Here is a 26497-nt window from a genome sequence, read left to right on the forward strand (position 1 = left end):
CCGCTGTTTCCTGCGGTCTTGGTCTCCACAGACTGCGGTTGCTATCACCATGGTGTAATGAATTGATGAGGCAGAGCTTTAGTCTACTTAGTAGATGGTACCATTTAAAAGTCCAGAAAATATTAGGTCAAAAAGTTACTCTGAAAACCTCAACTGTATTTATTTATTTATTACTAACTAGTAGACCTAAGCCAGTTTAAAAAACGGGCTCTAGGTCTGTTTCTGGGCGCACGCCCGCCACCCACCTGCTCGCTTACCCCCCCCCCCCGCACGCGCTCACACGCCGCACACCCGGCTGCCCGCTCGGCTCCCTGGCCCCGTCCCCAGCCTCCTGTTTTTAGGTCTGTGCTGCGCACATGCGCAGTAACAAAAAGCTCGGACAACGCTACACTGACAGGAGGCACACGCAGGGACACGGGTATTATTATAGAGGATATGCAGGGCTATGAAGTCAGTGCAAAAATCATCCAACTTCAACTCTTCAGTTTAGGATTCCACCGACTCCTCTAATTTGTATAACTAACTTGTTGATTGAAAGTATATAACATAAAAGGCATACTATCACTGCCAAAGCTGAGGAATTGTAAAGCTATATTAAGATGGCATCTGATTTTGGGAACAAAAAGCTTCTGGCCAAGAAGCAAACACTGCACCCTGTCAGCCATCCCGGCTTATTATTGCAAACGTGAATGCCCCAGCATGTCGTCTGTATAATAAAATCCAATGCAGCCCCATATCAGCCAGGTTCCAGTGTGTAGCCCTGCCACCTTGCAGAAAAAGGACTGTATCTGATACAGAAAAGGCCAGGGTCATTTTCATGCAAGGGAGCAGATCCCAGCTGATATGGGGTTCCAGTAAATCTTATTTAACATTACCTGGGGCGGGGGTCTTGCAGATGGAGGTGGCTGCACAGATTTGCAATAGATTTTATGTTGAAATCTATTTGAAATCTGTGTTGACTATGCCAGCAGCAACAGAGCCCTCTCTGTTTAGATCTGATGGTTAAAACTGTTGGCCATCTGGCAGTGTATGCACACTTTAACCTATTCCAAAATGTATGTCCTCAAATATAAATCAACATTGTGTATACGTTTTATTGACTCAAATATAAGTCTACCAACGTTAAAGAGACACTTAAGCCAGAAAACAAAATGAGTTTTACTCACCTGGGGCTTCTACCAGCCCCCTGCAGCAGTCCTGTGCCCTTGCAGCCATTCACTAATCCTCTGGTCCCCCGCTGCCAGTTAGTTTCGTTTTTGCTGACAGGCCCGTCAGCTTTTCCGCATTCCCGGCTGTAATTAGCGCTATTGTGGGCCACAACACGTACAAAAATACGCGTTGCTGCATTACGCACGCATAGATATGCGACAACGCGTATTTTTGTACGTGTTGCGGCCGGCAATAGCGCTAATTACAGTCGGGAATGCGGAAAAAGCTACGCGTGGCCAGTCCTGACGGGCCTGTCGGCAAAAACGAAACTAGCTGGCAGCAGGGGACCAGAGCATTAGTGAGTAGCTGCGAGGGCACAGGACTGCTGCAGGGGGCTGATAGAAGCCCCAGGTGAGTAAAACTCATTTTTTTTTTCTGGCTTAAGGTTCACTTTAATAGCTGCACTTGGGTACCAGGAAGAATTAACAGCTGCTTTTGGGAAACAGGAGGGGTTAATGACTGCACTGTATACAGTATTGCAGCCGTTAACCCCACCTGTCCCTTAAATAGAACCCGAGGTGGGTTCTATGAATGCTATCCGCACACAGAGGCTGGGTCTGCATATACTGCCCAGCCTCTGTTGCTATACCGACACAGCGTGTCGCAGCCGGCTGTTTATTTCTGTGTCAGTCTCGGCTGCTCCCCCGCCTCCTCCATAGCTCCGGTCCCCGCTCGCATCCCTCCGATCAGCGGGGTGGGACGCTGGCGGGGACCGGAGCTATGGAGGAGGCGGGGGAGCAGCCGAGACTGACACAGAAATAAACAGCTGGCTGCGACACGCTGTCTGTCAACAGCTCGGCGTTTGATTTATGGGGGCATAGTAGAGCGCAGGGGGACTTCGGTATAGCAACAGAGGCTGGGCAGTATATGCAGACCCAGCCTGTGTGTGCTGATAGCATTCTTAGAACCCACCTCGGGTTTTCTTTAAGTGCAGTCAATAACACCTCTAGCCCCCAAGTGCAGCAATTATTCACACCCCTTCCTGCAGCGCAGTATTCCCCCCCCCCCACCCCCCTTTTTTTATTTTGTCAATTGTAGTGGTCAGTACTTTCAGATGTGTTTTTCTTGGTATTTCCTTTATCAAGAAAGTGTCACTTACCACTTGGTAAATTGCTGCAAATGGGAAGGTCAGTAACCGTACACACATTACTCAGTGTTGCCCGTGACTTGTGTATAAGTCGACCCCTATAGTTTTTAGTGAGTCAGACCAAAATTTCTAGACTTGTAGTCAAGTATATATAATTTTCTCTACTGTAATGTATGCAGGTATATAACACTTTCTGTCTTCTCTAGCATAGTTCTAGTGGAGAGCATGCCAGAAGGACTTGTGTATCCTGAAAAATATGCCACCAACCCGTCAGTGTTTCAGACTTGGTTAAATCTTATAAGTGAGGCCAAAAGCAGCATAGACATTGCTTCTTTCTACTGGACAATGACCAACAATGACACTCATACCCAACACCCAACAGCTGACCAAGTAAGTGATCTCTAGGAATACAAATGTAAGGATTTATGGAAAATTGTAGCAGAGTTCTCAAAGAATACAGTCACCATGGAATATAATCTGATGGTACCTGGTACCATCTGCAGATGCTGGATGGACCTCCATCTGCAGTGCAGGGTGCTGTACAGGTGATGAGACAAGGATCCCATAGGGTGGTCATCCCCAAAATTGCTGCGATGTTGGAGTAGTCTCTTCCAGTAACTTATTTTGCCACATTTTAAAGACTTTCTATTGAGTGTTTTTAAAAACCCTACTAAACCTAACATAAAAAGCCACATAGCTGACTAGGTTAACAATGCTCCCTGCTGCTATTTTCTGTAGGTAGTGGGGTGTGTGTAAGTTTGTCGCCTCCCCCTCGCTCAGTTGCCCATCACTGTTTTGCAGGCCGGTTATGCCTGCATAAATCTACACCTCATAGTGTGTCCTGAGAAACACTGAGCCCTGAGATCTCTGCGGTGGGTAGCCTCACTAACTTCTGTGAGTGCGTCTTTGGAGGTAGGTAGGGAGTGGAGGTGAGTGTTGACCTGGCAAAGCTCACTGATACTGAGGGAAGAGTCTGCTTCTGCTTTATTACTGTGTCCTAATAGTAGGAGCCCATGGGCATTTTGAGGGATCTACCCATGCATACAGCCACCCCACCCCTAGGTTCTCTAAAGGTCTGAGTTCTGTTCATTCTGCCAGTTTATACTAAGGAAATGTTTACTTTGAGGATCTGCATTCTTATGTGATCTAGACCAGGGCTGTCTAACTCCAGTCCTCAAGGGCTATATCCATTCCGGTGTTTAGTATGGACAGAAATGGAGAAAAGTTCTAATTGATGAATTACACCTTTCCTGATTCAGTCCTATCAATTCATTTGAGCTGTTCCAAAACTGTGTGAGGAGCTCTCAAGGACTGGAGTTGAGCAGCACTGATCTAGATGATTTTATACCATGTCCCCAGCTGCCCATATATGGAAATGTAGTAATTTGTTGTCATCATCTTCCGTACATCAGGGGGAAAAGGTACTGCAGGAGCTCTTGAAGCTGAAGAGCCGAGGTGTCGCTCTGAGGGTGGCTGTCAATCCTTCAGGTTCCCCCACGAAAGATGCTGACATTAATGCTTTGATGGAAAGTGGTAAGACTCCAAACCTACAATCTGAGAACCTGCTGTGTCCTAACGGTACCCATCCCATGTCAGATCTACACACTTTTCCAGATAGACCCTGTCGGGTTCGTGGCATCATTGCCAAATTAAATCACACTTAAAGTGAACCTCCAGACTAAAAATCTACTCAGCAGAACTGAAAAGGCTTGGTGTTTCTTTAACAGTTTCACAGCATCAGAACTTTGTTTTTCTTATAGAAGTCTCATTTTTAGCTGCATTTTTTTAGCTAAGCTCCGCCCCATCAAAGAAAACTGCCCGGGCTTTTTTCCCCCTGATTTTTCCCACAGTAAATTTTTACCTTTTTTTGATTGGATCATCAGGGGTCTGTGTGGCTGATATTGTGGTGAAACTCCTCCCACAGTGTGATGTAATAATGATGGCCCTGGCATTTTGCGGTCCTTGAAATCATTGCATTGTGAGAAATGACCGCTTTTTCCAACTGCCAAGCAAGCAATTTCTTCCTTTGTGCATAGAACTCTCAGTAAGAAACATTCTGCAGAGATCACCTGGCAGGTCTAAAGATTTTCAGAATGTAAATCGGGTAGAGGAAATATTTTACAATGGTTAAACACTGACAAAAAAAAATCTGTAAATTAAGTGTAATAAAAAAGCAATTTTACAATTTTATTCAATGTTGTTTTCACTACACTTACTCCTTAAATGTAGCTACCATATACATATTATTCTGATACCCTAATGGGAGCAGGAGAAAGGGTGCAAAAAAGCACTAGGCAACGTGTTTCATGGGTCCCTGCCCACATCCTCAGGCTTAATACAGTTCCAGAACAAATCCAACTCTGTACGAGGTATGCCTCTCTGGCCTGAGGAAGTGGGCAGGGACCCACGAAACGCATTACCTAGTGCTTATTAAAAATTTGTTATCCTTACATATGAATTTAACGTCATAGAGGTAAGCCACCTCAACCTTTTTCAATTTTAGCTGTTTTTAACACCGGTTTATGATCATTTGGGCACCTCTTCCCTTGTGTTACCCACCCTCCTTTGGGAGGGGTGTTCTTTTTTTGGTTAGGTGCTTTTTCCATCATTTAACCAATTTGGAATCCTTTGCCAAGAGTGTCACTGCACCCAGTACATCTGGACACCCGAGTGGAGTCAGTGTTGATCTCCACCTGCCTTCAGTAGTTGATTGCCCATTTGCGAGTACCACTCTCTTAGAATTTCAAACCCGTCTACTGCACCATTGGGGTTCCCATTGTCTGTGTTTCTTTCTCAGGGAGACTTTTTTTTTTTTTTTTTAAATCACCTTACACATCCGCTTCTACTAAGTGGTTGCCATCCTCCCCTTGACCATATCAGATCTTAGTGATGGTTTCTGGAAAATATCCTAGCTATCAGCTTTCAGATTATTTATACGGCCTTGTAAGTGTGTTTCTGTAATAGAATGAGTTTGTGGTCTCTTTTCCATGTTCTCCATATGGTGTATTCACATTTGCCAGTGTATGTGTTTGATTATCCCATGTTCTCTTGTTTCAGGAGCTGAAGTTCGGGTTGTAAATATGCCCAGTCTGACCGACGGTGTACTACACACCAAATTCTGGGTGGTGGACGGCAAGCACTTGTATATCGGCAGTGCCAACATGGACTGGAGATCCTTAACACAGGTAAGGTTTAATGTCCAGAGGTGGTTGGGAAACCGTTTAATGTAGTAAGGTTACAATTATTTGACATTTACATGATTGGGGTTAAATTTACACCCCTCCTTCTTGTTTATCAATAGAGACAGTCAGATGTAATTTTTATGCAGCTTGCAAATGGACCAATAAAATGCCACAGTAGCATTCATAAATTTTGCATTGAACTAGCTTCGGGATCTTTTACACTACACGCAATTCCAAACCGATTCCAATTTTGATGCAATCTGAAAAAGTCCTGCTTGATGCGTTTTTCTTTTGTGTTGCTGGCAACCACTGAAAATCAGAATTGCATTTGAAGTGTAAAAGAAGCCTCAAAGTTTGCATCGGCTCAGAATTATTTGTATTTCATTGGCTATCCTTGTTAATTAATAGAAAAAAAATATGATTTCCCCAACTGCTGGTTGTATCTGTGAAATCCATATCTAAACACCAAGTTCAGTTAGTTATTTTTAAAGTTTATATGCATACAATATTACTTTACATTTACATAATAAACTTCTGTAGATATTGTTGCAGTCTTTGCAAAATAAAAAGCATACCTGCTGCACCAGTTTACAGATCCTCATTTACCCTTCCTCAGGGCCTTCAGGCTTCCTGCTTACTATAGCCCTTCCCCCCCCTAATTTCTCAAGTCTGCCTGAAACCACGCCTCCCCAATAGACACTGACAGCTGTGATAGGCTATCAGTTTACAGAGAAATGTGACTTCAGTTGACAGACCAATCGCCCTGCTGCCGTATTACCAAACGGGGGATATTTCAGAAGCACTGGGAGGGTGAAGTCAGCTGTAGGTTGTGGAGGAGGGAATGAGGCTCTGTCCAACAGGTATTTTTATTTTTCAAAACCTACAATATTGTTTTTAGAAAACTTATTATGTGTAATCAATTTGAAATATTTTAAATCCTATGCACATTAAAGGGAGTCTGAAGTGAATTTCAAAGTAAAAACCAGGGCTGTGGAGTCGGAGCAATTTTGGGTACCTGGAGTTGGAGGCTGTGGATTCATAAACTGAGGAGTCTGAGTCTGATGATTTTTGTGCTAAATGAACAGCCCTGGTAAGTATTAGACTAAGGAGTCAGTCAAGAGTCTGAGCCATTTTGGGTACCTGGAGTTGAAGTCGGCGGCTTCGTAAACTGAGGAGTCCGAGTTGGAGTCGGATGATTTTTGTACCGACTCCACAGCCCTGATAAAAACAGATACTCACCCAAGGAGAGGGAAGTCTCTGAGTCTTATAGAGCCTTCCCGTTCTCCTGCCAGTCTCCTTGTTCCCCCAGAGTCTCCTCGGTTTGAAACGCCTGCCGCGGGAGACTTCGGCTGTCTTCGGAAGCACTCGGCGGCTCTGTACTACACAAGCGCGAGGGCGATCACGCGTGCACAGTACAAAGCAGCCCATCTTCAGAAGCCCGAGTGCTTCCAAAGGCTGCCGAAGTCTCCCCAACCCGGAAGAGAGCGGACCATGACCAATTGGTCGTGGACTGTTAAAGGGCGAGTCTGCAGGGGAACGCGGACACTGGGAGGAGAACTGGAAGGCTCTATAGGACCCAGAGCCTTCACTCTCCTTAGGTGAGTATCTGTTTTTTATTTTAAAATTTGCTTCAGTGTCACTTTAATATTGTGCCTGGAATGGGGCTTTCCATACACCTCACCCACACAGGGTGATTTTTTTTTTCCTGTTGGTGGGAGTCCGACATAATAATCTAGTTGTGGGGACACACAGCTTGTATAACTTCTCAGGAAGAAGCAAGCTTGGAGGTCCCTACAGGGAGGATGGCCCATCTTCTTCCCTCCCTCCATCTCCTACTGCCCTACCACCTATGCCCCCCCCCCCCCCCCCCACACCCATACTGAGAAGCACCGCAGTGGTGGTGGTGTAATCTTGCCTCTTCCAGGGCCGCAACCACTGTTTGTTCCAAAGTGAAGAGAAGTGCGAGGTCAGAACTCCCCAATTCCCCCCCCCCCCCCCCCCGATGCTGACGTAGTTCCATGGCTTTTATATACCAACTACCTTTCCAGTAGTATATCTCACCATAGCTATTGTACATTCACATTGAGACTTCGCTAATGCCTTACCATAAACCTTATGACAAAACTGCAATTTAACAGCAAGTCTTCCTGTGTGAATATAATGGTCAGATTGCAAAATATGTGAAACCTGGTTAAGCTTTCCACCGTGTGTGTTTTGTTCATTCCAACTCGCAAGAGATGCTGTCTGTCAATCTATCTATCTGTCCTAGGTGAAAGAGCTGGGCTCCGCTGTCTATAATTGCAGCTGTCTAGCCCAAGATTTGGAGAAAATCTTTGATGCCTACTGGACACTAGGTGTACCGAATGCCACCGTTCCTTCTCCATGGCCAGACAGTTTCTCCACCATCTACAATAAGGAATCTCCAATGGAAATTACCGTGAATAACACACCATCTCACATCTATCTCTCTGTAAGTTCTTCGGAAAAACTCTTTCTTTTAGTAGCAAGCCAAGGTTGGTCATCTCTGCAGAACAGGAAAGTTTGTCAGATTCTGAAAACATTATTGTGAGTGATGCATTGCCACAGCATAATTTCATTACAGTAGGTAAAGCAGGTTAAGCTTGGAAAACAGGTTAAAGCGGACCTAAACACAGAACTTCCTCTCTGATCTAAAAGATAAACAACATAATAACCTTGAAAGAAAAACAAATATTTGTAACAACTTATAGAACTCCAATAAAGATCCTGCAGTGTTTACTTCCTGGTTCCCTGGGAGCACAGAAATGGTTAACCTCCTGTGTTTACATATTAGCACTGAACCCACCTCAGTCAGCGCAGAACCTCGGCACAGATCAGAGAGAGCTGAAAGCCCTAATTTACACTTGCTGATAATTTGCAGCTAAGGCAGAATTAGACAGACTGTTGGTAAACGCACACAGAGTGAATTTCTCTGTTTTCCTTGTCTCCTGTGCAAGGGTTTAGGTCCACTTTAAATTGGGTTTAACCACTTAACCCCCAGCGGTACGGATTTCTCCGTCCCTTTTTCCACCCTGTTACCACCAAGGGACGGAGAAATCCGTACCTGACGCCGCTCTCGCCGCTGTCCGCACTCCCGCTCGCTTGTCCGCGTGCCCCCGTGCTCGTGCACGCCACCGCCCGCTCGCCCGGAGATCAATGAACGGGAAAAACCTTTCCCATTCGTTGATCTAAGCCCCCCTCAATGATCAGCTGCTTCTACAAGAAGCAGCACGATCATTGTGAAAACAAAAGTTGCCCAGCCTCCCTGAACTTCCTGCAAGCGTACTTCCTGTATGCTTGCAGGTCGCATAAACAAAAACTCACTGTGGCCATCTTGTGGCCAAATAGTAAAACTACACCCTTAAGCATTTTTCATATACAAATACATTAGTTATACATTAAAAAATAACTCATTACCTCCCACACTCCCCAATTATTATTTTTTTTTTTTGTAATAAACAAAAAAAAATACAATAAAAAAAAACACATAAATAGTTACCTTAGGGACTGAACTTTTTAAATATTTATGTCAAGAAGGTATAACACTGTTACTTTATAAACTAAAGTTTGCTTTCCTAAAACAGAAAGAATTTGCGATAATTCAGGTTGGAGTGAGCTATGGGCTTGTAATTAGGGATGGACGCAAAACTGAAAAAAATGCACCTTTTATTTCCAAATAAAATATTGGCGCCAAACATTGTGATAGGGACATAATTTAAACGGTTTTATAACCGGGACAAATGGGCAAATAAATTTCATGGGTTTTAATTACAGTAGCATGCATTATTTAAAAACTATAAAGGCAGAAAACTGAAAATTAATGAATTTTTTCCCCTCATTTTTTCCTATATTTCCATTAAAACACATTTAGAATAAAATAATTCTTGGCATAATGTCCCACCTAAAGAAAGCCTAATTGGTGGCGAAAAAAACAAGATATAGTTCATTTCATTGCAATAAGTCATGATAAAGTTATAGACGAATGAATGGAAGGAGCGCTGAAAGGTGAAAATTGCTCTGGTGCTCAAGGGGTAAAACCCCCTCAGTGGTGAAGTGGTTAATCTATATGTGGGTGCTTCGCTCCATCTTTTTCAAAACAGTAAAAACAAAGGGCACTGTGTGCATCGTATATATATATATATATGAATTGTTATACACTTTTAATAAAGGCAGAGGTATTTTCATTGTCATTTCAGAGCGCCCCTCCCCCGCTTTCTGCAAAGGGAAGGACGGACGACATCGATGCCATTCTAAATATCATAGACGATGCCAAGAAGTTTGTCTATATCTCTGTTATGGATTACACACCCACCGAGGAGTTCAGTCACCCGAGAAAGTAATAGCAGTATTCTGCCATAACCGTTTCTTTATACTATTCTGATTCTGACTATTTGTATACCCGGCAACTCTGCTTTCTGGAATCACTTTATCACGAGCATCTTTGTATCTGAGAGCACCTAGTCCTGAGCCTGTACTTCATCGCACCAGGGAACACCTATCTAAAGCACTCAGCTGACACTATAATTATGCCTATCCTCCTGAAACCACCGAAACCTGTTTATGCAGCATATCCCTGATGTATCACGTATCTGTTCTACATAAACCATCTTGTAATTTAATGATGGTAAAATACCTTACCACATCAATTTAGCTCCTCCGCTCCTGATTGCGGCTAAAAGTTTAATCCCGGTTAAGTGGAGATGCCGAGGGTCTCCAACCCTGAAAGAATGGGTTGAGAGGGTGAATAAGGTGAAGAGCAAGGAGAATCAGATTGCTTTTCAGCAGGATAGATTAGAAGCATTTAATGTTAAATGGGGAAAATGGAGAGAATTCCAAGATACTAAGGAGTATGAAGATCTGGTGGAGATGTAAGGGAGGGAGCCTCCTGTATTTATAATTATAATTTTTGTCATTTTTTTAGTACTTTGGATGGTAATTGGTGGGTTGAATCTTTGAAGAAAAAATCCTAATGATGTTGAATTATTTGCAAGTGTTGATTGGAAGTTTGAGGAGAATAGAGGGTGGTATTTTTTTTCTTTTGTTTAATATGTATTCTATAATTTTGAAAATGGAAGAAGAGGATATGATGATACGTTGTATTGGAATTGATATGTTAGTTGGGGTTTACTGAAATTGTTACGAAGTTCAAATGTGACTTCTTTGCTTTCATGGTGTAATAGAACAGGGCTTTGTGTACATAATGCTTCAGAATTCCCATCTTCCTTCACGAATGATTTGCTGTGAAGAGGAGAAAGTACTGTACATTGGTTTTATTCCCCAGGTACAATTCTTAGTTTAGCTCAACCTTAAGGTGGCCATACATCAGGCGACTTGGTGGCTGATTGACCATACAATTAGATTATTATAATCAAATTGGATGAGTCGGTGCCGCTAAGTGCATGCCCGACCGATAATGCGACCAATTTCAGGACGGAAATTGGTCGCCTTATCGATAGCACACGTCTAACGTCACACACGCGCGCCCTTACTAGAAAACGCGTGGGTGTATGCGGAAGAGAATGCGCCCGGAGCAGCGGGGGACAAGTGGAGGCCGCAGACAGGTAATGTATACACTTTGGCACAGCGGGCATTGGGGGGCACAGGGCCGATTCCGGATATTTTTCAGCATAGAATTGATCGGGAATCGGTCTGTGGTGTATGGGCAGCTGACAGATCTCTCTCTAATCAGATTCGATTTGAGAGAGATTTGTCTCTTGGTCGAATCTGCCCATCATCGCTAGATGTATGGCCACCTTTAGATTTTAGCCAATCCAATGGAATAAGGAGATTTTATTTTTTCAACATGAAACTATTAAAATAGGACACACCCATTTGATATTTTACTGTTAGGAAGTCAAACTGGGCTTTAAAGGGGAAGTTTGTAGAACCTGCAATCAAAAAGACATGGAAAGTAAACCCTCAAAGTGACACTATAAAATGATAAAGATTGTAATTAAATATAATTTTTTTTATAACAGAAGGGAAGTTAAATGACCTGAACAAATACAATAAACATACCTGAACTCAACAATGCAAAAGTGCATTCAACATATGAATTGCCAAATAAGGCCTCCCAAACAGTCAAAAATGTCTAGTTTTGTAATTTGTCTTATATGGGGTAGACTTACAAAACAATGGGGGGTACATATTATAACGCAGTTGGGTGCAGTGGGACCTGAATGATGGCTCGAACTGCTGTAGCTGAAATCTCCAGTAGTGTTAAATACTGCGTTTGGTTGTCTGGAGACATGTAATTCGAGGTCTGGCTATTGCTGGCACCTAAATTGCCAGTATGCAGCCATGGAGTACAACATTGCAGCTGTAGCGGCGCTGATACCAGGCATTATACATATCCTCCTGAAACCACTTAAATCTGTGCCGAACTGAGCGGCGCCGCTGCCACAATATGAACTTGTATGTTGGTACTTTATAATGCATGCGAAGGCAGATTGATCAGAAAAGTAGGATGTAGTATATTTAAAATTAGAACAAAATGACCAACATCCTGCCTAGGTAAAAATGCAGCCAAGTCCAACCCAAGCACGAACTACTAAGCACTGATCACATAGAGACAAATGATTTTGCTTAGGTCAATATTATTTAACTTGATAAATATACACAGGTAAAAACTAGGTGGCTAATCCCAGTAGATCTTTTCATGCCAAAAACAGTGTATACATACAAAAACATGTAAATAAGCCAAAATACACCAACTGTAGCAGCGAGGTTGGTGGTAAACTTGTGCAAAGGTCATTATCATCCCCACTTTGGTTGTGGTTTGTTTTGGTTCCTATTGCTAACATACCGTATTTTTACTCGTTTGTACAGCAGAATTATGTCGAAGCATAAAAGTTTTAAAATGAGTAAAATACAGTATTTCAGCCGTAGGTAGTCAAATAACCGTGCCAGTAAGGCTGAGGCAATGATGACCTTCACATACATAACTGCACTATTGCATCTGCTTTTATTAGGGACTTTTTGTCATTTTTGCTGATTTGTGAACATCTTTGTACCAAATCTGATTTTTTTTTTTCTTCTTCATGAAAAGCATTGGGCTAAATTCACTAAGCACTACTACATTCAGCAATGCAGAAAACAGCTGATTTTACCCAAAAAGTAGTTAAATGTCAGTTCACAAGGCTGTTACCACGTGGAAAAGTAAAATTACTAACTAGTGAGGTAAATTTCTGACTTGTGCAGTAAATACCTCAATAAATATCAATTCACAAAGATTAGAGCATTCTGTAACTCAAGTGAGATGTTCAATATTTTACCTTCAGCCTGGAACTGTTGGTAGCAATCAGCCATTCGGTAAACTGGACAGGCAAATAAGAGAAGCCATCCTGTCTTACTCCTCACGCCATTGGTGCTGATATACTGCCAAGCGGGACAACAACAAAAAACAAAAATACAGATGCAGGAGCAGGGCACAAATCGTAGAGGTTTCCCTTGTATCCCTTTAGATATGCACATCTATAGACTGATGCAGAGAGAAGGCCCTCTAGTGCTCTTGTAAGCAGCTCTTGCAAAGGAACAGCTCATGTTTTAGGCAGACCACCTGAAGAGTCAGCACATCTCTGTCCAGAGGTGGGAGAACATCACTGTAGCAGAACACAGCCTGCTGCCAAGACCTACGCCACCGCTGGGCAAACTGGATAAGATGGTGTGGTGAGTGTCAATGTCACAATATGGAATAAGAAAGGGGTATCTTACCTCCATGAGATGTCTAGACTGAGCGACCACCAATATTTCTATTTCCTCCAACAACCCGAATGCGGGACGTGTATTCCCCACACGCACAGAAGGTGGTTGCGATTAGCAACCCTTGTTTGTGAGTACCCAGTTCTATATATACATATATATTTTATTTCAAGTGCTAAACATACCGCTCCTCCAGTGTGGGCAGCAGTGATGCCTGCAGCCGTAACCTGCCCTTCTATGTGTGAGTGGCAGTGTGGGCAGCAGTGAAGCCTGCAGCCATGACCTGCCCTTCTATGTGTGAGTGGCAGTGTGGGCAGCAGTGAAGCCTGCAGCCGTGACCTGCCCTTCTATGCGTGAGTGGCAGTGTGAGCAGCAGTGATGCCTGCAGCCGTGACCTGCCCTTCTATGCGTGAGTGGCAGTGTGAGCAGCAGTGAAGCCTGCAGCCGTGACCTGCCCTTCTATGCATGAGTGGCAGTGTGGGCAGCAGTGATGCCTGCAGCCGTGACCTGCCCTTCTATGCGTGAGTGGCAGTGTGAGCAGCAGTGAAGCCTGCAGCTGTGACCTGCCCTTCTTCTATGCATGAGTGGCAGTGTGAGCAGCAGTGAAGCCTGCAGCTGTGACCTGCCCTTCTTCTATGCATGAGTGGCAGTGTGGGCAGCAGTGATGCCTGCAGCCGTGACCTGCCCTTCTATGCGTGAGTGGCAGTGTGAGCAGCCGTGACCTGCCCTTCTTCTATGCGTGAGTTGCAGTGTGGGCAGCAGTGATGCCTGCAGCCATGACCTGCCCTTCTATGCGAGAGTGGCAGTGTGGGCAGCAGTGAAGCCTGCAGCCGTGATCTGCCCTTCTATGCGAGAGTGGCAGTGTCGGCAGCAGTGATGCCTGCAGCCGTGACCTGCCCTTCTTTGCGTGAGTGGCAGTGTGAGCAGCCGTGACCTGCCCTTCTATGCATGAGTGGCAGTGTGGGCAGCAGTGATGCCTGCAGCCGTGACCTGCCCTTCTATGCGTGAGTGGCAGTGTGAGCAGCCGTGACCTGCCCTTCTATGCATGAGTGGCAGTGTGGGCAGCAGTGATGCCTGCAGCCGTGACCTGCCCTTCTATGCGTGAGTGGCAGTGTGAGCAGCAGTGAAGCCTGCAGCTGTGACCTGCCCTTCTTCTATGCATGAGTGGCAGTGTGAGCAGCAGTGAAGCCTGCAGCTGTGACCTGCCCTTCTTCTATGCATGAGTGGCAGTGTGGGCAGCAGTGATGCCTGCAGCCGTGACCTGCCCTTCTATGCGTGAGTGGCAGTGTGAGCAGCCGTGACCTGCCCTTCTTCTATGCGTGAGTTGCAGTGTGGGCAGCAGTGATGCCTGCAGCCATGACCTGCCCTTCTATGCGAGAGTGGCAGTGTGGGCAGCAGTGAAGCCTGCAGCCGTGATCTGCCCTTCTATGCGAGAGTGGCAGTGTCGGCAGCAGTGATGCCTGCAGCCGTGACCTGCCCTTCTTTGCGTGAGTGGCAGTGTGAGCAGCCGTGACCTGCCCTTCTATGCATGAGTGGCAGTGTGGGCAGCAGTGATGCCTGCAGCCGTGACCTGCCCTTCTATGCGTGAGTGGCAGTGTGAGCAGCCGTGACCTGCCCTTCTATGCATGAGTGGCAGTGTGGGCAGCAGTGATGCCTGCAGCCGTGACCTGCCCTTCTATGCGTGAGTGGCAGTGTGAGCAGCCGTGACCTGCCCTTCTATGCGTGAGTGGCAGTGTGGGCAGCAGTGATGCCTGCAGCCATGACCTGCCCTTCTATGCGAGAGTGGCAGTGTGGGCAGCAGTGAAGCCTGCAGCCGTGATCTGCCCTTCTATGCGAGAGTGGCAGTGTCGGCAGCAGTGATGCCTGCAGCCGTGACCTGCCCTTCTTTGCGTGAGTGGCAGTGTGAGCAGCAGTGAAGCCTGCAGCTGTGACCTGCCCTTCTATGGGTGAGTGGCAGTGTGAGCAGCAGTGAAGCCTGCAGCTGTGACCTGCCCTTCTATGGGTGAGTGGCAGTGTGAGCAGCAGTGAAGCCTGCAGCCATGACACGCCCTGGTGGTGATTTGCACAGAGAGCTGGCATTATGACTTAATTTCCCTTCTCTAACCTCTTTCTGTCTTCCTGTTTCAGGTTTTGGCCTCAGATTGATAATCCTCTGCGGAAGGCGGTTTATGAAAGATTTGTGACTGTCCGTTTGCTGATAAGCTGTTGGGCAAATTCTAAACCCACCATGTTCCCTTTCTTGAAGTCGCTGGAAGGTCTGAACAGTAGCAAGCCTCATTTGGACATGGAAGTGGTATGAATTCTTGCATGATTGCTTAATTTGATCATTCCTAAAACTCATGTCCGTTTTAATGACCCCACATGCTAAATTTTACTTATGCTGGTGTAGGCATTCAGTATTCAGTGGTGGTGCAGCTTTTATGTTTGTCGATAAGCTCCCTAATTAGTTGATGGTGTATAAATTCTTTTTTAAAATGCTCGATTAACAGGATAGTGTTCCAGAGCCGCAGGTTGTGATCTCCTGCAGCGCTCTGTGCTTTATTTACTTGCAGTCTGAACAGCATGATGTCTGTTGCTATGGCGGGGGTAAACAATACCGATTGCCTTGTCTGTCCTGCTGATCTCTTATGCTTCAGTAATATTTGAATCACTCACGTGAAACAAGCATGCAGCTAATCCATTCACACTTCAGCCAGAAACCTCTGATCTGCATGCTTGTTCAGGGTGTAAGGCTAAAAGTATAAAGGTAGCCATACATCCGGTGACCATCCGATTTATTATAATCTAATTGGATGAAAATCTGTGCCACCAAGTGCATGCCTGACCGACAATGCAACCAATTTCGGGACAAAAATTGGCTGCATTGTCGATTGCGCATGCTGCAAGATGTTAGACCGACTTGCCCGATCGAGTGTGCAGCGGGAACGGCGTGCAATATCGCGACTATTGACAAAACCCCTGACACTGTCTACCCTGATAATGTGCCCCATGTAAAGTAAACTGATTGTTTTAAGCTCAAAAAGCTGAGTTGTGATTAACAAAAACGAAACCAACTTTCATTTATCAGAAAGGGAAGAGATGAAAATCTCTGCCTGTGTTTGTGTTACGTAGATTTCTGGAACTTCCTATCCTCCTGAGAGGGGGGGGGGGGGTCCCTGAAACAGGAAATGAGTCTTTGTAGCGGGACTCAGAGGCCAGCATAAGCTTTTATTTTCATGCTGAATTGCATGTCAGCTGCATTTGAATGATGTTTGGACAAGCTGCTTTTGGAAAACAGGAATGCTAATCAAATAAAATTCAAATGCATATTGAAAAAAAAAAATGCTAATCATAAAAAACATGCATTTTTATATTCCCTCTTTAGTGGGGAATGTTTTACAGAATACAGCTGGCTGCATTAAGATTTCTCAATTATATTAAATGTGAAATGTCTTAACTGCCAAAGGGATTTGTAGTTCTGTCCCGTTGATCTTTTTCCAGCAATGCAAAACAGCCTACATAGTTAGCTTTATGCTTTCTCTTTTCTCAGCACAGAAAGTGAACCCGAGGTGAGTGATATGGAGGCTGCCATCTTTATTTCCTTTGAAACAATACTAGTTGCCTGGCAGTCCTGCTGATCTATTTGGCTGCATTAGTGTCTGAATTACACCAGAAACCAGCATGAGCTAATCTTGCCAGATCTGACAGTATTGTCATAAACATTTGATCTGCATATGCTTGATCAGGGTCTATGGCTGAAAATATCAGAGGCAGATGATCAGCAGGATAGCCAGGAAACTGGTCTTGCTTCAGAGGAACTAATTATGGCAGCCTCTGTATCACTTTCACCTTAGCTTTACTTGGAGCTCAGCATCACAGCACAGGTCTGCTGATTGGACAACGCATGTCAGCACAAAATCAATACTTCCGGCTGGTGCACAGCTCTAGAGGCGCGTACACTCGCCTGATTACTTCAAACGACGGGGGGGCCGTTCTGACGACAGTTTCCCCGTGTGTAGTCTGTCGGCAGGCTGATAAGGCTGGTTTTGACTGATCCGCCGAGCGAAGAAATCAGGCGTGTGAACGCACCTCTAGAGCACTTCTGAGCGCTTTTTCAAATGCTAGCTTTTTGAAAAGCACTTGACACAGGTCCTGCAGCATTTGAGGCGATTCGGCCTAAATGTTAAGCATAGGAGAAGTGAAAAATCGCTCCAAGAAGCGATAGAAAAGAGCGATTTTCCAAGCGTCTTTTTTTTTTTTTTTTTTTTTTTTTTTTTTTTTTTTTTTTTTACAAAAGCTGTACACTTCCAGCTCTACAGTACAAAAAATAAAACATTTCTACACCAAAAGGCTTCAAAAATCACTAGACATAACTAGAAAATTGGTAGGCACATGCCTAGAATCGCTTAGAAAAATCACTAATAAAACGCTGAGCGTTTGTGATTACGCTAGCGCTTTCAGGTGTGCACCAGCCCTTAGGGCCCTTTTCCACTAGCAGTCTAGCGATTGCGATTCAGCAAATGTACAAAATTTCGCGGCGATTTCCCGACGTTTGCGATCGCGATTTTGCTATGCTGTGCACTGCATAGCAAAATCGCGGCAAAAATCGTTTTGCGGCGCAATCGCGATTGAGTAAAAACGAATCGCGGTAGTGGAAATTGCCTACCGCGATTCCTATGTTAAAAAGCAAACTGCAGCGATTTTAAAATCACTAGCAGTTTGCGGTTTTGCGATTAAGCAATCGCAAACGCTCTAGTGGAAAAGGGCCCTAACTGATTGGCTGACAGCCCTGTGCAAAGCAGCTGAGCCCGCAAAGCTCCCTCTGCCTGAAGGTTTTTATGAAAAGCTGTGCATTATGCTGATGGCAATACAGAAGTTTGGTGCTAATTTGTTGCATTAAGCTGTGTCCGCAGAGGGAAATTTACCAACAACTGTCACAAATATTCAAATACCAACATTTTTGTTTTTTTTCTCATGTTTTGAACTCTTTTTGCAGAAAATATTTGTGGTTCCAACATCCCCGGAGCAGAAGCACATTCCCTATGCCCGAGTGAATCACAATAAGTACATGGTGACCGACAGAGTGGCATACATAGGTATGTATGTTGGCACTTTATTACTGCTGTTTGGATTCACAGGTCATTAACCTAAGTATAAGGAAGGGATCTTTCCTGTAACAGTTGACTTACTGTCACGTTAGAAAAGAATGACAAAATCAGTAAGAAAGACTTAAGTATTCTTAGGCAGAGAACACGCTTATCTTTCAGTTTTCCGTGCGCGTTTTTCTGCATACATTTTCTGCAAAGTGTGTTTCTATGCTGGAAACCGCATGCGGTTTTTTCACAGCAGCTAATGTAATTGAGAAAACTGACATTGTGCAAAATTATCATACAGAATGTCAGTTTTGTTTCTGCATGCGAAAAACTCATTAAAGGACAACTGAAGTGAAAAGAATATGGAGGCTGCCATATTTATTTCCTTTTAAACAATACCAGTTGCCTGGCAGCCCTATTTGGCTGCAGTAGTGTCTGAATAACACCAGAAGCAAGCATGCAGCTAATCTTGTCAGAGCTGACCGTAATGTAAGAAACACCTGATATGCTGCATGCTTGTTCAGGGTCTATGGCTAAAAGTACTAGAGGCAGAGGATCAGCAGGACAGCCAGGCAACTGGTATTACTTAGAGTGATATGGAGGTTGCCATGTTTCCTTTTATCTTCAGTTGTCCTTTACGTGTGAACTAGACCTTTGATTAACATGAGTTCTCGGCTTTTTATGTGTGCGTTTTCTGCACAGAAAAACTAAGTGTGTTCCCTGCACTAGTGTACCTAGGGACCCAAAACCACTATGATTTTGTAAGGGGCTGAGAAGAACCCAAGAGTCCTGTTACTATAGAAGATATACCATATAAATTTTGCCTTTCTTAAAACAAAAGGTGTTTGAAATTATTCAGCTTTATATGAGCAAGAAGTAACTCCTTTGATGCATCACTGCGGCCCTGTAAGTTAATATCCAAATCATCCCCTTATGCCCCTGACAAGCCAAATACAGGTCAAGGTCCGCTGGTGTTTAGTGTACCCATAGTCGTTCATCTTAAAAAGCCATACTGATCCTGCTTAACCACTTAAGGACCAGGAGATTTTTGGCTGATCTGTGCTTCTTGGACTCTCCAGCCCGCAGCACAGATCAGGTTTTGGGCAGGGCAAACAGACTGCCCCCCCCCCCTTTTTTCCCCCTGTCCTGCTGGGGGGGGTCTGATCGCTGCTGCTCTGTGTGGCCGAGCAGGGGGACTCCTCAAAGCCCCCCTCTGCAGCGCTATTCCTCCCTCCTTCTCTTTCCCTCCCTCCCCTTCGATCCATGGGCGGCACAGGACGGCTATCCGTCCTGTACCGCCTCTAATAGGCTTCAGCCTATCAGGCGGCGGCGATCCGATTGCCGATTTCTTCCCCGTGTGTTTACATTTCACCTGCGATCGGAGGCTCGCAGGCTGTTCACGGAGACACCCTCCGTGAACTGACATGGAACGTTTCCATGGAAACACCACTGCGACCTGCCGAAGCCTATCGGCGTTAGGCGGTCATTAAGTGGTTTAAGGAAACCAAGCAGCATTTGTTTTTTGCAGTTTGTCCTGGTTTCTAATAGCTGTAGGAGCTGCCATGTCCCGAGGTAATATGTGAAGTTATTTGTGTTTGACTTCTCTAAACTGTTTGAAGCACAGTGCCTATCTCGCCTTCATCAGCACAAGGCATGGATTTTTATGGCACTATGGGTAGGACTTGGCAAATGAGATTTACTGAGTTCTTTGTAAGGGCCCTTTTCCACTAGCAATTGCGATTCAGCAAAAGTCCAAAATTTCCCGGCGATTTCCTGACGTTTGCGATCACGATTTTGCTATGCACTGCATAGCAACATCGCGGCAAAAAAATGAATCGCGGTAGTGGAAATTCCCTACCGCGATTCCTATGTTATTTAGCAAACCGTATCGATTTTAAAATCGCTAGCGATTTGCGATTCAGCAAACGCTCTAGTGGAAAAGGGCCCTTAAAGTTGTGCTGACCCAGAACCACTAAGTTTTTGTAACCCAAAAGCCACCATACTTTATGCTAAATATAAATTGTATTGTAAGAGATTGTAGTCCACACAGTTGATCAAAATATCACTCCGTATGCCTAAAAGATAGTGATAGTAGCTATGACTAACTAGGAGTATGTAGTTACACGTAGTTGAAATTTAAATTAGATAGCACTGCCCACGGCAGAGTGAGGGTAACTTACCTAAGCCGCTGTCTATAGCTGATGTGTTCCACTTGTGGTCCACGTAACGCCACTACTTCCTCCTTTCGGTTTGAAGGAGGAAGTAGTGGCATTACATGGACCACGAGTGGAGTGCATCTGCTATAGGGGGCAGCATTACGTTAAAGAGACACTGAAGCGAAAAAAAAAATATATGATATAATGAATTGGTTGTGTACTATGAATAATTTACTAGAAGATTAGCAGCAAAGAAAATATTCTCATATTTTTATTTTCAGGTATATAGTGTTTTTTTTCTAACATTGCATCACTCTATAATATGTGCAGATTACACAACACTCAGCATTCAAAATGAGTCTTTCAGAGCAGTCTGTGAAGTAATGAACTCTCCTCTAGCAGAGGAAAAGTAAACAGTTCAATTACAGTTGAGATAATAAAAGTCAGATAACAGCCCTCTCCACGACTAAGGGCTGGTTCAGACGGACGTTTGGAGGCGTTGTGTTCGTTGGCGTCGCGGCGGCAATGCGTTCGGGCTTTCAGCAGCGTTCGCATTGCGTTCGGATGCGGTCGCGTTTTTTCTTCCCCTAGGGGAACATTGCCCGTCGCGGTTAACCGCCCCTGGAAGCAACATGTAGCTTCCAGGGGCTCCTTGAACGTCAGTGAAAATCGGGACCCGAACGCCGCGTTCGTATAAACGCGCGTGAAAGCTTGGTACAAACGCTCCCATTCACTTGAATGGGAGCGTTTAACGCCAAGCCCCGAACGCTGGCAGTAAACGCTGCACAAACGTCCGTCTGAACCAGCCCTAAGTTAGTCGGAGAGCTTAATAGCTTTTTTGCATAGAGATAACTGGAGTTTCTCAACTCTTCCTGTACTGGAAACAATTAGACTGATGTATCTGATCTTAATGTTTTTTTTCTTAGCTGTGCTACACATACAAATCATAATATCATCATTTTTTTTTTCGCTTCAGTGTCTCTTTAACCTCCCATCTGTCGTGGGCAGCGCTATCCAATTTAAATTTTGATTAAGAGTAGGTTCGTATTCGTAGCTAACATCGCTAATATCATTAAAGTATATCTCCATGTATGATAATGAATTAGCCTGTAGGGTGCATATTCTTTCAGGATTGCTTCTCCTTTTCTGTAAATGCGTTGGGCACCCATGTAGTCTGGTACATTAGCTGTCAAAAAAGTCAGTAGCTATGAAAAGAAGTGGCAACATCAGTTAAGTGATTTAACAGCGGAACAGTGAGATGCAAATGCCACTATTTTCAAGGAGTTTGGGAGGTGTTAATTCCCGCGCCCATTGTATAATTTGGCCACCGGAAACAGCCGAAGTTTGAATTTAGATTAAGAAGGGGCAGGTAGTGAAGATTTCTGGAAACAGTTGGTGGGATTCCTTCATGATGCATACAATGGGGTCTCCAGTCTCATTAGATCTCAAAATTTGTATCTTGAATATTGTCGAAGAGGATGTGCCCAAGTATGACAAGTCGTTTATGGTAGAAACGCTCTTCGCTGACAAACAGTGTGTAACGGTGTTTATCCCCACTCTGTACTTCCATTGATGATTGGAAAACCAGCGTTAAAGCCACGTTGCCTTTCAAAAGACTGGTCTACGAACACAGAGGATGTCCTCACAAATTCTCCCGTGTTTGGAATAGATGGATAACTAATCCAGATATTTAAATGCCTTGTTTTTTTGTTGACTTTTCCACAATTTAACGTTCACCTATGTACCCCCTACCCCCCCCCCCCCTTTTTTTTTTTTTTGCAGTACAACATTTACAACCTGTGTTTCTCAAATGTTCAAATGTACGGTTACTGTATTTTTTTTATATTTGAAATGTACACTACTGTTAATTATCTCTCTTCCCCCCCCTCCCCCCCCCAACAGGTAGTGTTAGGCGTATGGTCTTAAGTGCAGTTATCTTTAGGAGTAGTTGTGGGAAGGATGCATGTTAGGAGGAGGTAGAAGCCTTAGTAGAAAATTGGCAGTGTTACTGATATTCAACTAGGGGTGACACCCGACTTCTAAATTTACTCGGCGCCCTTTTTACATGTATGCGGTGAGATACCCTCTAGGACATTAAACCTATACGGAATACAGTAGATTTATTCTCTATGCAGTATATATTTGCCAAGATGTACCGTATTTTTCGCCATATAAGACACACTTTTTCTCCCTCAAAAATGGGGATAAAAAGTCTCTGCTTCTTATTGGGCAAAGGCAAGGAATTCCCGACTTCCGAACCGCTACCACGTCGGGGATTCCCTGCCTGTGTGCGACCTCCTGTCTTCCTATTTGTCCTCCATGTTTGCCGCATGTCTGCGCTGTGTGCATGCCTCCCCCGCGTACTGTCTGCCCCTGTTGTGTGCACAGCTCACCCCCCCCCCCCCATCCCGGGTCATTAATGAAGTATCATTACAAGCCCGGCACTAGAGGAAGCCGTGCACAGAGGACGTAGGTCTGCAGTCTCCGCGGGCATGATGGAGGAGGTAAGCAGCTGCCGCTAAACCCCTGGAGAGGGGGGGGGGGCAGGCAACACGTGGGGGGAGCTGTGCTCACAGCGGGAGGGGGCAGATGACCCATGGGGGGAGCCGTGCACACAGCGGGGGGCAGTCAACACGCGGGGAGGCATGCACACAGCGCAGTCATGGTGGAGGACACAGGTACACACACAGGCATGGTGGAGGAGACATAAGGGGGACTGCTGGACGAATGTGGGAGACAGTAGGTGGCATGGGGCAGACTGGAGGATGCATAGGGGAGACATGGGACAGACATGGGGGACACAGGAGGTTACCATTTGAGGGATAACATGTACAAGGAGCTTCTGGAATATGGACATACCAGGTTTAGTATTTTTTTCCCCGGTTTTTGCCCTCTAAACCTGGGTGCTTCTTATATTCCGGAGCGTCTTATAAGGCGGAAAATACGGTATGTAGCTCTTTATACTGTTAATAGTGTGGTGCTATCTTATTTCCTGTTGGCGCATTGCTTGTTGCTCATATTAGCTTTGTGTCTTATCAGGAACCTCCAACTGGTCCGGAGATTACTTCATCCGCACAGCAGGTGCTGCAATCGTGGTGAATCAGACCTGCTCGGCCAATGCCACTAACACCATGCAGCAGCAGCTTCAGGATGTCTTCATAAGAGACTGGACCTCCAACTACAGCTACCCCATCAGCTCAATGAGTGGGTTTAAGAAAGGTTGTATTTTCCAGTGACGGTCTTGAAGGTAATTGGTGCATCACCAGTGGACTTCAGTACTCTTCAATGTGGTGATGAGTATCAGACCTCCCTATACGGGGGAACCTGTTCAGGAACAGAGTTTGTGACGTTCTGGGTATCAGGACAATTGGAGAGCATGTGAAGACCACTTGCTACTGGGAACACCACTCTGATGCTGTACTTGAAGGTCACTGAACCCTATGGAATGGCACTCTTATAACCTATTTACCTGGTGATGGATAGAACACAATCCTTTACAGCTGCTCTCTGCTTGACTAGGAAGATATATCAGAATCTTCACAGCAGTATGTGTGAGACCCCAACCAAGTCCAAGTCCGGCTGTGCTGATTACAGTCAGGAGATGTTACAGTTCTAGGGGCTTTTCTATGTGCCTGTCGTTTTAGAAGTGTTCATTTTTTTTAATTTATTTTTTAATAGAACAATGAAGCACTGTGGAATTTATTATTTTCACGCTGATCAACAGAAACATACTTTTCAATGCTAATTTGAACAGTTTTTCTCCACTGGACGATGTGTTTCAAATTTGATTCTAGTGCACACAGTGTGAGTTCATATTGCTAACTAGAGCTTCAGAATTCTCTGTGTCTGTTTCATGAGGACTGGCATCCTCCTGTATTAAAATTCTTAAACCTACCTTATCTACAGATGGTTCTAACTGACACCTGACACTTGTTTTACACAGTAAAAGGTTACCTATGCCTCTGATCAAAGGGGTTAAGAGGCACCTGATAGTAAATAAAAATGACTTACAAATAACTAAAAATTAGAAAGAAGTGGCTTACCTCAGTAGCAATTTCATATAAATATGAATTTTAATAAGCACAGGCAATGCATTTCTTGGGTCTGCGCCCACTTCCTCAGGCCAAATACAGTATCAAATGTGTGTAATGAACCAAGAACGGAGTGTCTCTGAAGAGGCGGTCTGTTCTTAGCTCATTACACACATTTGGAGGAGGTGGACCTTAGTACCTAGTGGTGTGCTAACCAATAGGACCTTTGTTGATTTTTTCCAAGAGTGTGACCACATCCAGTTCGACACCGGAGTGGAGTCGGGTTTATATATCTCTGCCTGCGGAGGCAGGTGGAGATGTATAAACAATGGTTGGTAGCACCTTATGCAACCTTCCTTTGTGTATACCACAATTTCCTTTTAGCTTTTACCAACCAAACCGTGACATAGTGTACCGTTTGGGCCCCGTTGTCTCTGTGTAGGATTGGTCACCCTCCACCACAGTTACTATGCCTCTACTGTAAACATATATCTTTAGGAAACATCAGAGTCCTATTGCTGTAATGGCACATCTACTAAAGATTGACTTGAAGTGTCTAGAGAGGAGGAGGGATACTTTCTCAGTGAGTTTTAAAATGTAAATTTTGCAAAGATTTTTTTATTTTAACTGAATTTGTTTCTGTTGATGAGTGTAAAAATAAGTACATTACAGACTCTTGTTAAGATGTTTTATTGATATCAACACTGTGGAATTTGCACAATGCAAAGTTTTAGTTAGATTTGCAATGACTAACGCACAAGAAAAAATCTTCCCCTGTTCCAGAGGAACCCTCCATTATTTGCATAAAATGCCAGCGTTGAATACATTTAAAGGTAATGTATAGTCATTTTTTTGTGTGAAAGGAGTACAGTAAGTTGGGGGGGGGGGGGAAGTTGAATTCACCCCTGCAGACATTCTGTGCCCGCACAGCCACTCACCAATTTTCTGATCCCCGCTGCTGGTTCAACTTTAATTCCGCAAACCACTGCGCCTGCGTGGCCGCGTCCTCGCTCCTGCTGACGCCATCGGTAGCGTACGGTGGAGGCCGTACTACTGCGCAGCACATCAGTAGATGGCGCTTTAAAACAGTTTTTCAAATTTAACCTCCTTAGCGGGATGCCAGACACTGTGTCGGGCATACCGCTTGTTGGCCTCAGGAGCCCCCCATGCATAATTAATGTGATCTTATGCCTGTAAAACCTTTAGCTAGCACTAGGCTAGCTAATACAAGTGTCCAGCACCCCCTGATTGCCTGTGATTTCCCCCCCCCCCCCCCCCCACACACATCACGTCATGTGCGATCCTCCCAATAGTGAAGACCGGAGCTGTGCGAGGAGTCTGCGCTGATCACTGGATCCAGGCTGAGTAATGTATAAACGGGGGATCGGGGGGTGGCGGACACTTGAGCTAGCTAGCCAAGTGAGTGGCTGTGCAGGCACAGGACATCTGCGGGGGACCATTAGAAGCCCGAGGTAAGTTCAATTCAACTTCCCCCCCCCCCCCCCCCTAACAGTACCCCTTTAAATTTGAAAAACTAGTATTTGTTTAAAAGTGCCATCTACTGATGTGGCAGCCAAGCTTTGTCATGTCCAGTGTGGCCTAATTTGGCTTCTGGCTCCAGTATGGGGTTATAATATCACCTTATTATTGGCAGTGATTAGCAAAACTTTGCCAAATGTGCAAAATCCCATTTTCCAGAAACTATAAATTTACATCAGCAAAAACAATACGCTAATAAACTTAATATATTCCCATTGCACTTGTTAATACATTGAGAAGAGCATCTGTTAGTGGTGGGTTTCTAGATTCTATAGGAAGACTGTTACCTAGGGTGCTATCTCTACCTCTTCAGAGCTAGCACTCCTCTCTGTATGTTGTAGATCATGTCCTCTCCTCACACACTGCTATGTCTGAACATGCTGCACGCTAGCTGTAAAGAGGGTCAGTGCATATCATTCCGATTTAATGCAGGATTATTTAAATGTATGCAGCTTGAAAACTGACCAATAGAATTCTACCTTGGCTTCATTTGATTGATCTT

The 26497-nt window shown here is 44.6% G+C and overlaps 1 protein-coding gene across 2 annotated transcripts in view; it reads left to right on the top strand.

Annotated features, from left to right (window-relative positions):
* Nucleotides 1–25282, top strand: part of PLD3 (phospholipase D family member 3) — a 167805-nt gene extending 142523 nt beyond the window's left edge. For both annotated transcript variants that reach the window (XM_068250808.1, XM_068250807.1), the window contains 8 exons: nucleotides 2503–2686; nucleotides 3709–3829; nucleotides 5354–5481; nucleotides 7748–7948; nucleotides 9693–9832; nucleotides 15325–15490; nucleotides 18173–18272; nucleotides 23465–25282. In XM_068250808.1, coding sequence (XP_068106909.1) covers nucleotides 2503–2686; nucleotides 3709–3829; nucleotides 5354–5481; nucleotides 7748–7948; nucleotides 9693–9832; nucleotides 15325–15490; nucleotides 18173–18272; nucleotides 23465–23661 — 1237 coding nt within the window. In that variant the 3' untranslated portion in view covers nucleotides 23662–25282. The remainder of the gene's footprint in view (nucleotides 1–2502; nucleotides 2687–3708; nucleotides 3830–5353; nucleotides 5482–7747; nucleotides 7949–9692; nucleotides 9833–15324; nucleotides 15491–18172; nucleotides 18273–23464) is intronic.
* The last annotated feature ends 1215 nt before the right edge of the window (nucleotides 25283–26497 follow it).

Source organism: Hyperolius riggenbachi, chromosome 8 (genome assembly GCF_040937935.1).
Source record: "Hyperolius riggenbachi isolate aHypRig1 chromosome 8, aHypRig1.pri, whole genome shotgun sequence".
Taxonomy (NCBI): domain Eukaryota; kingdom Metazoa; phylum Chordata; class Amphibia; order Anura; family Hyperoliidae; genus Hyperolius; species Hyperolius riggenbachi.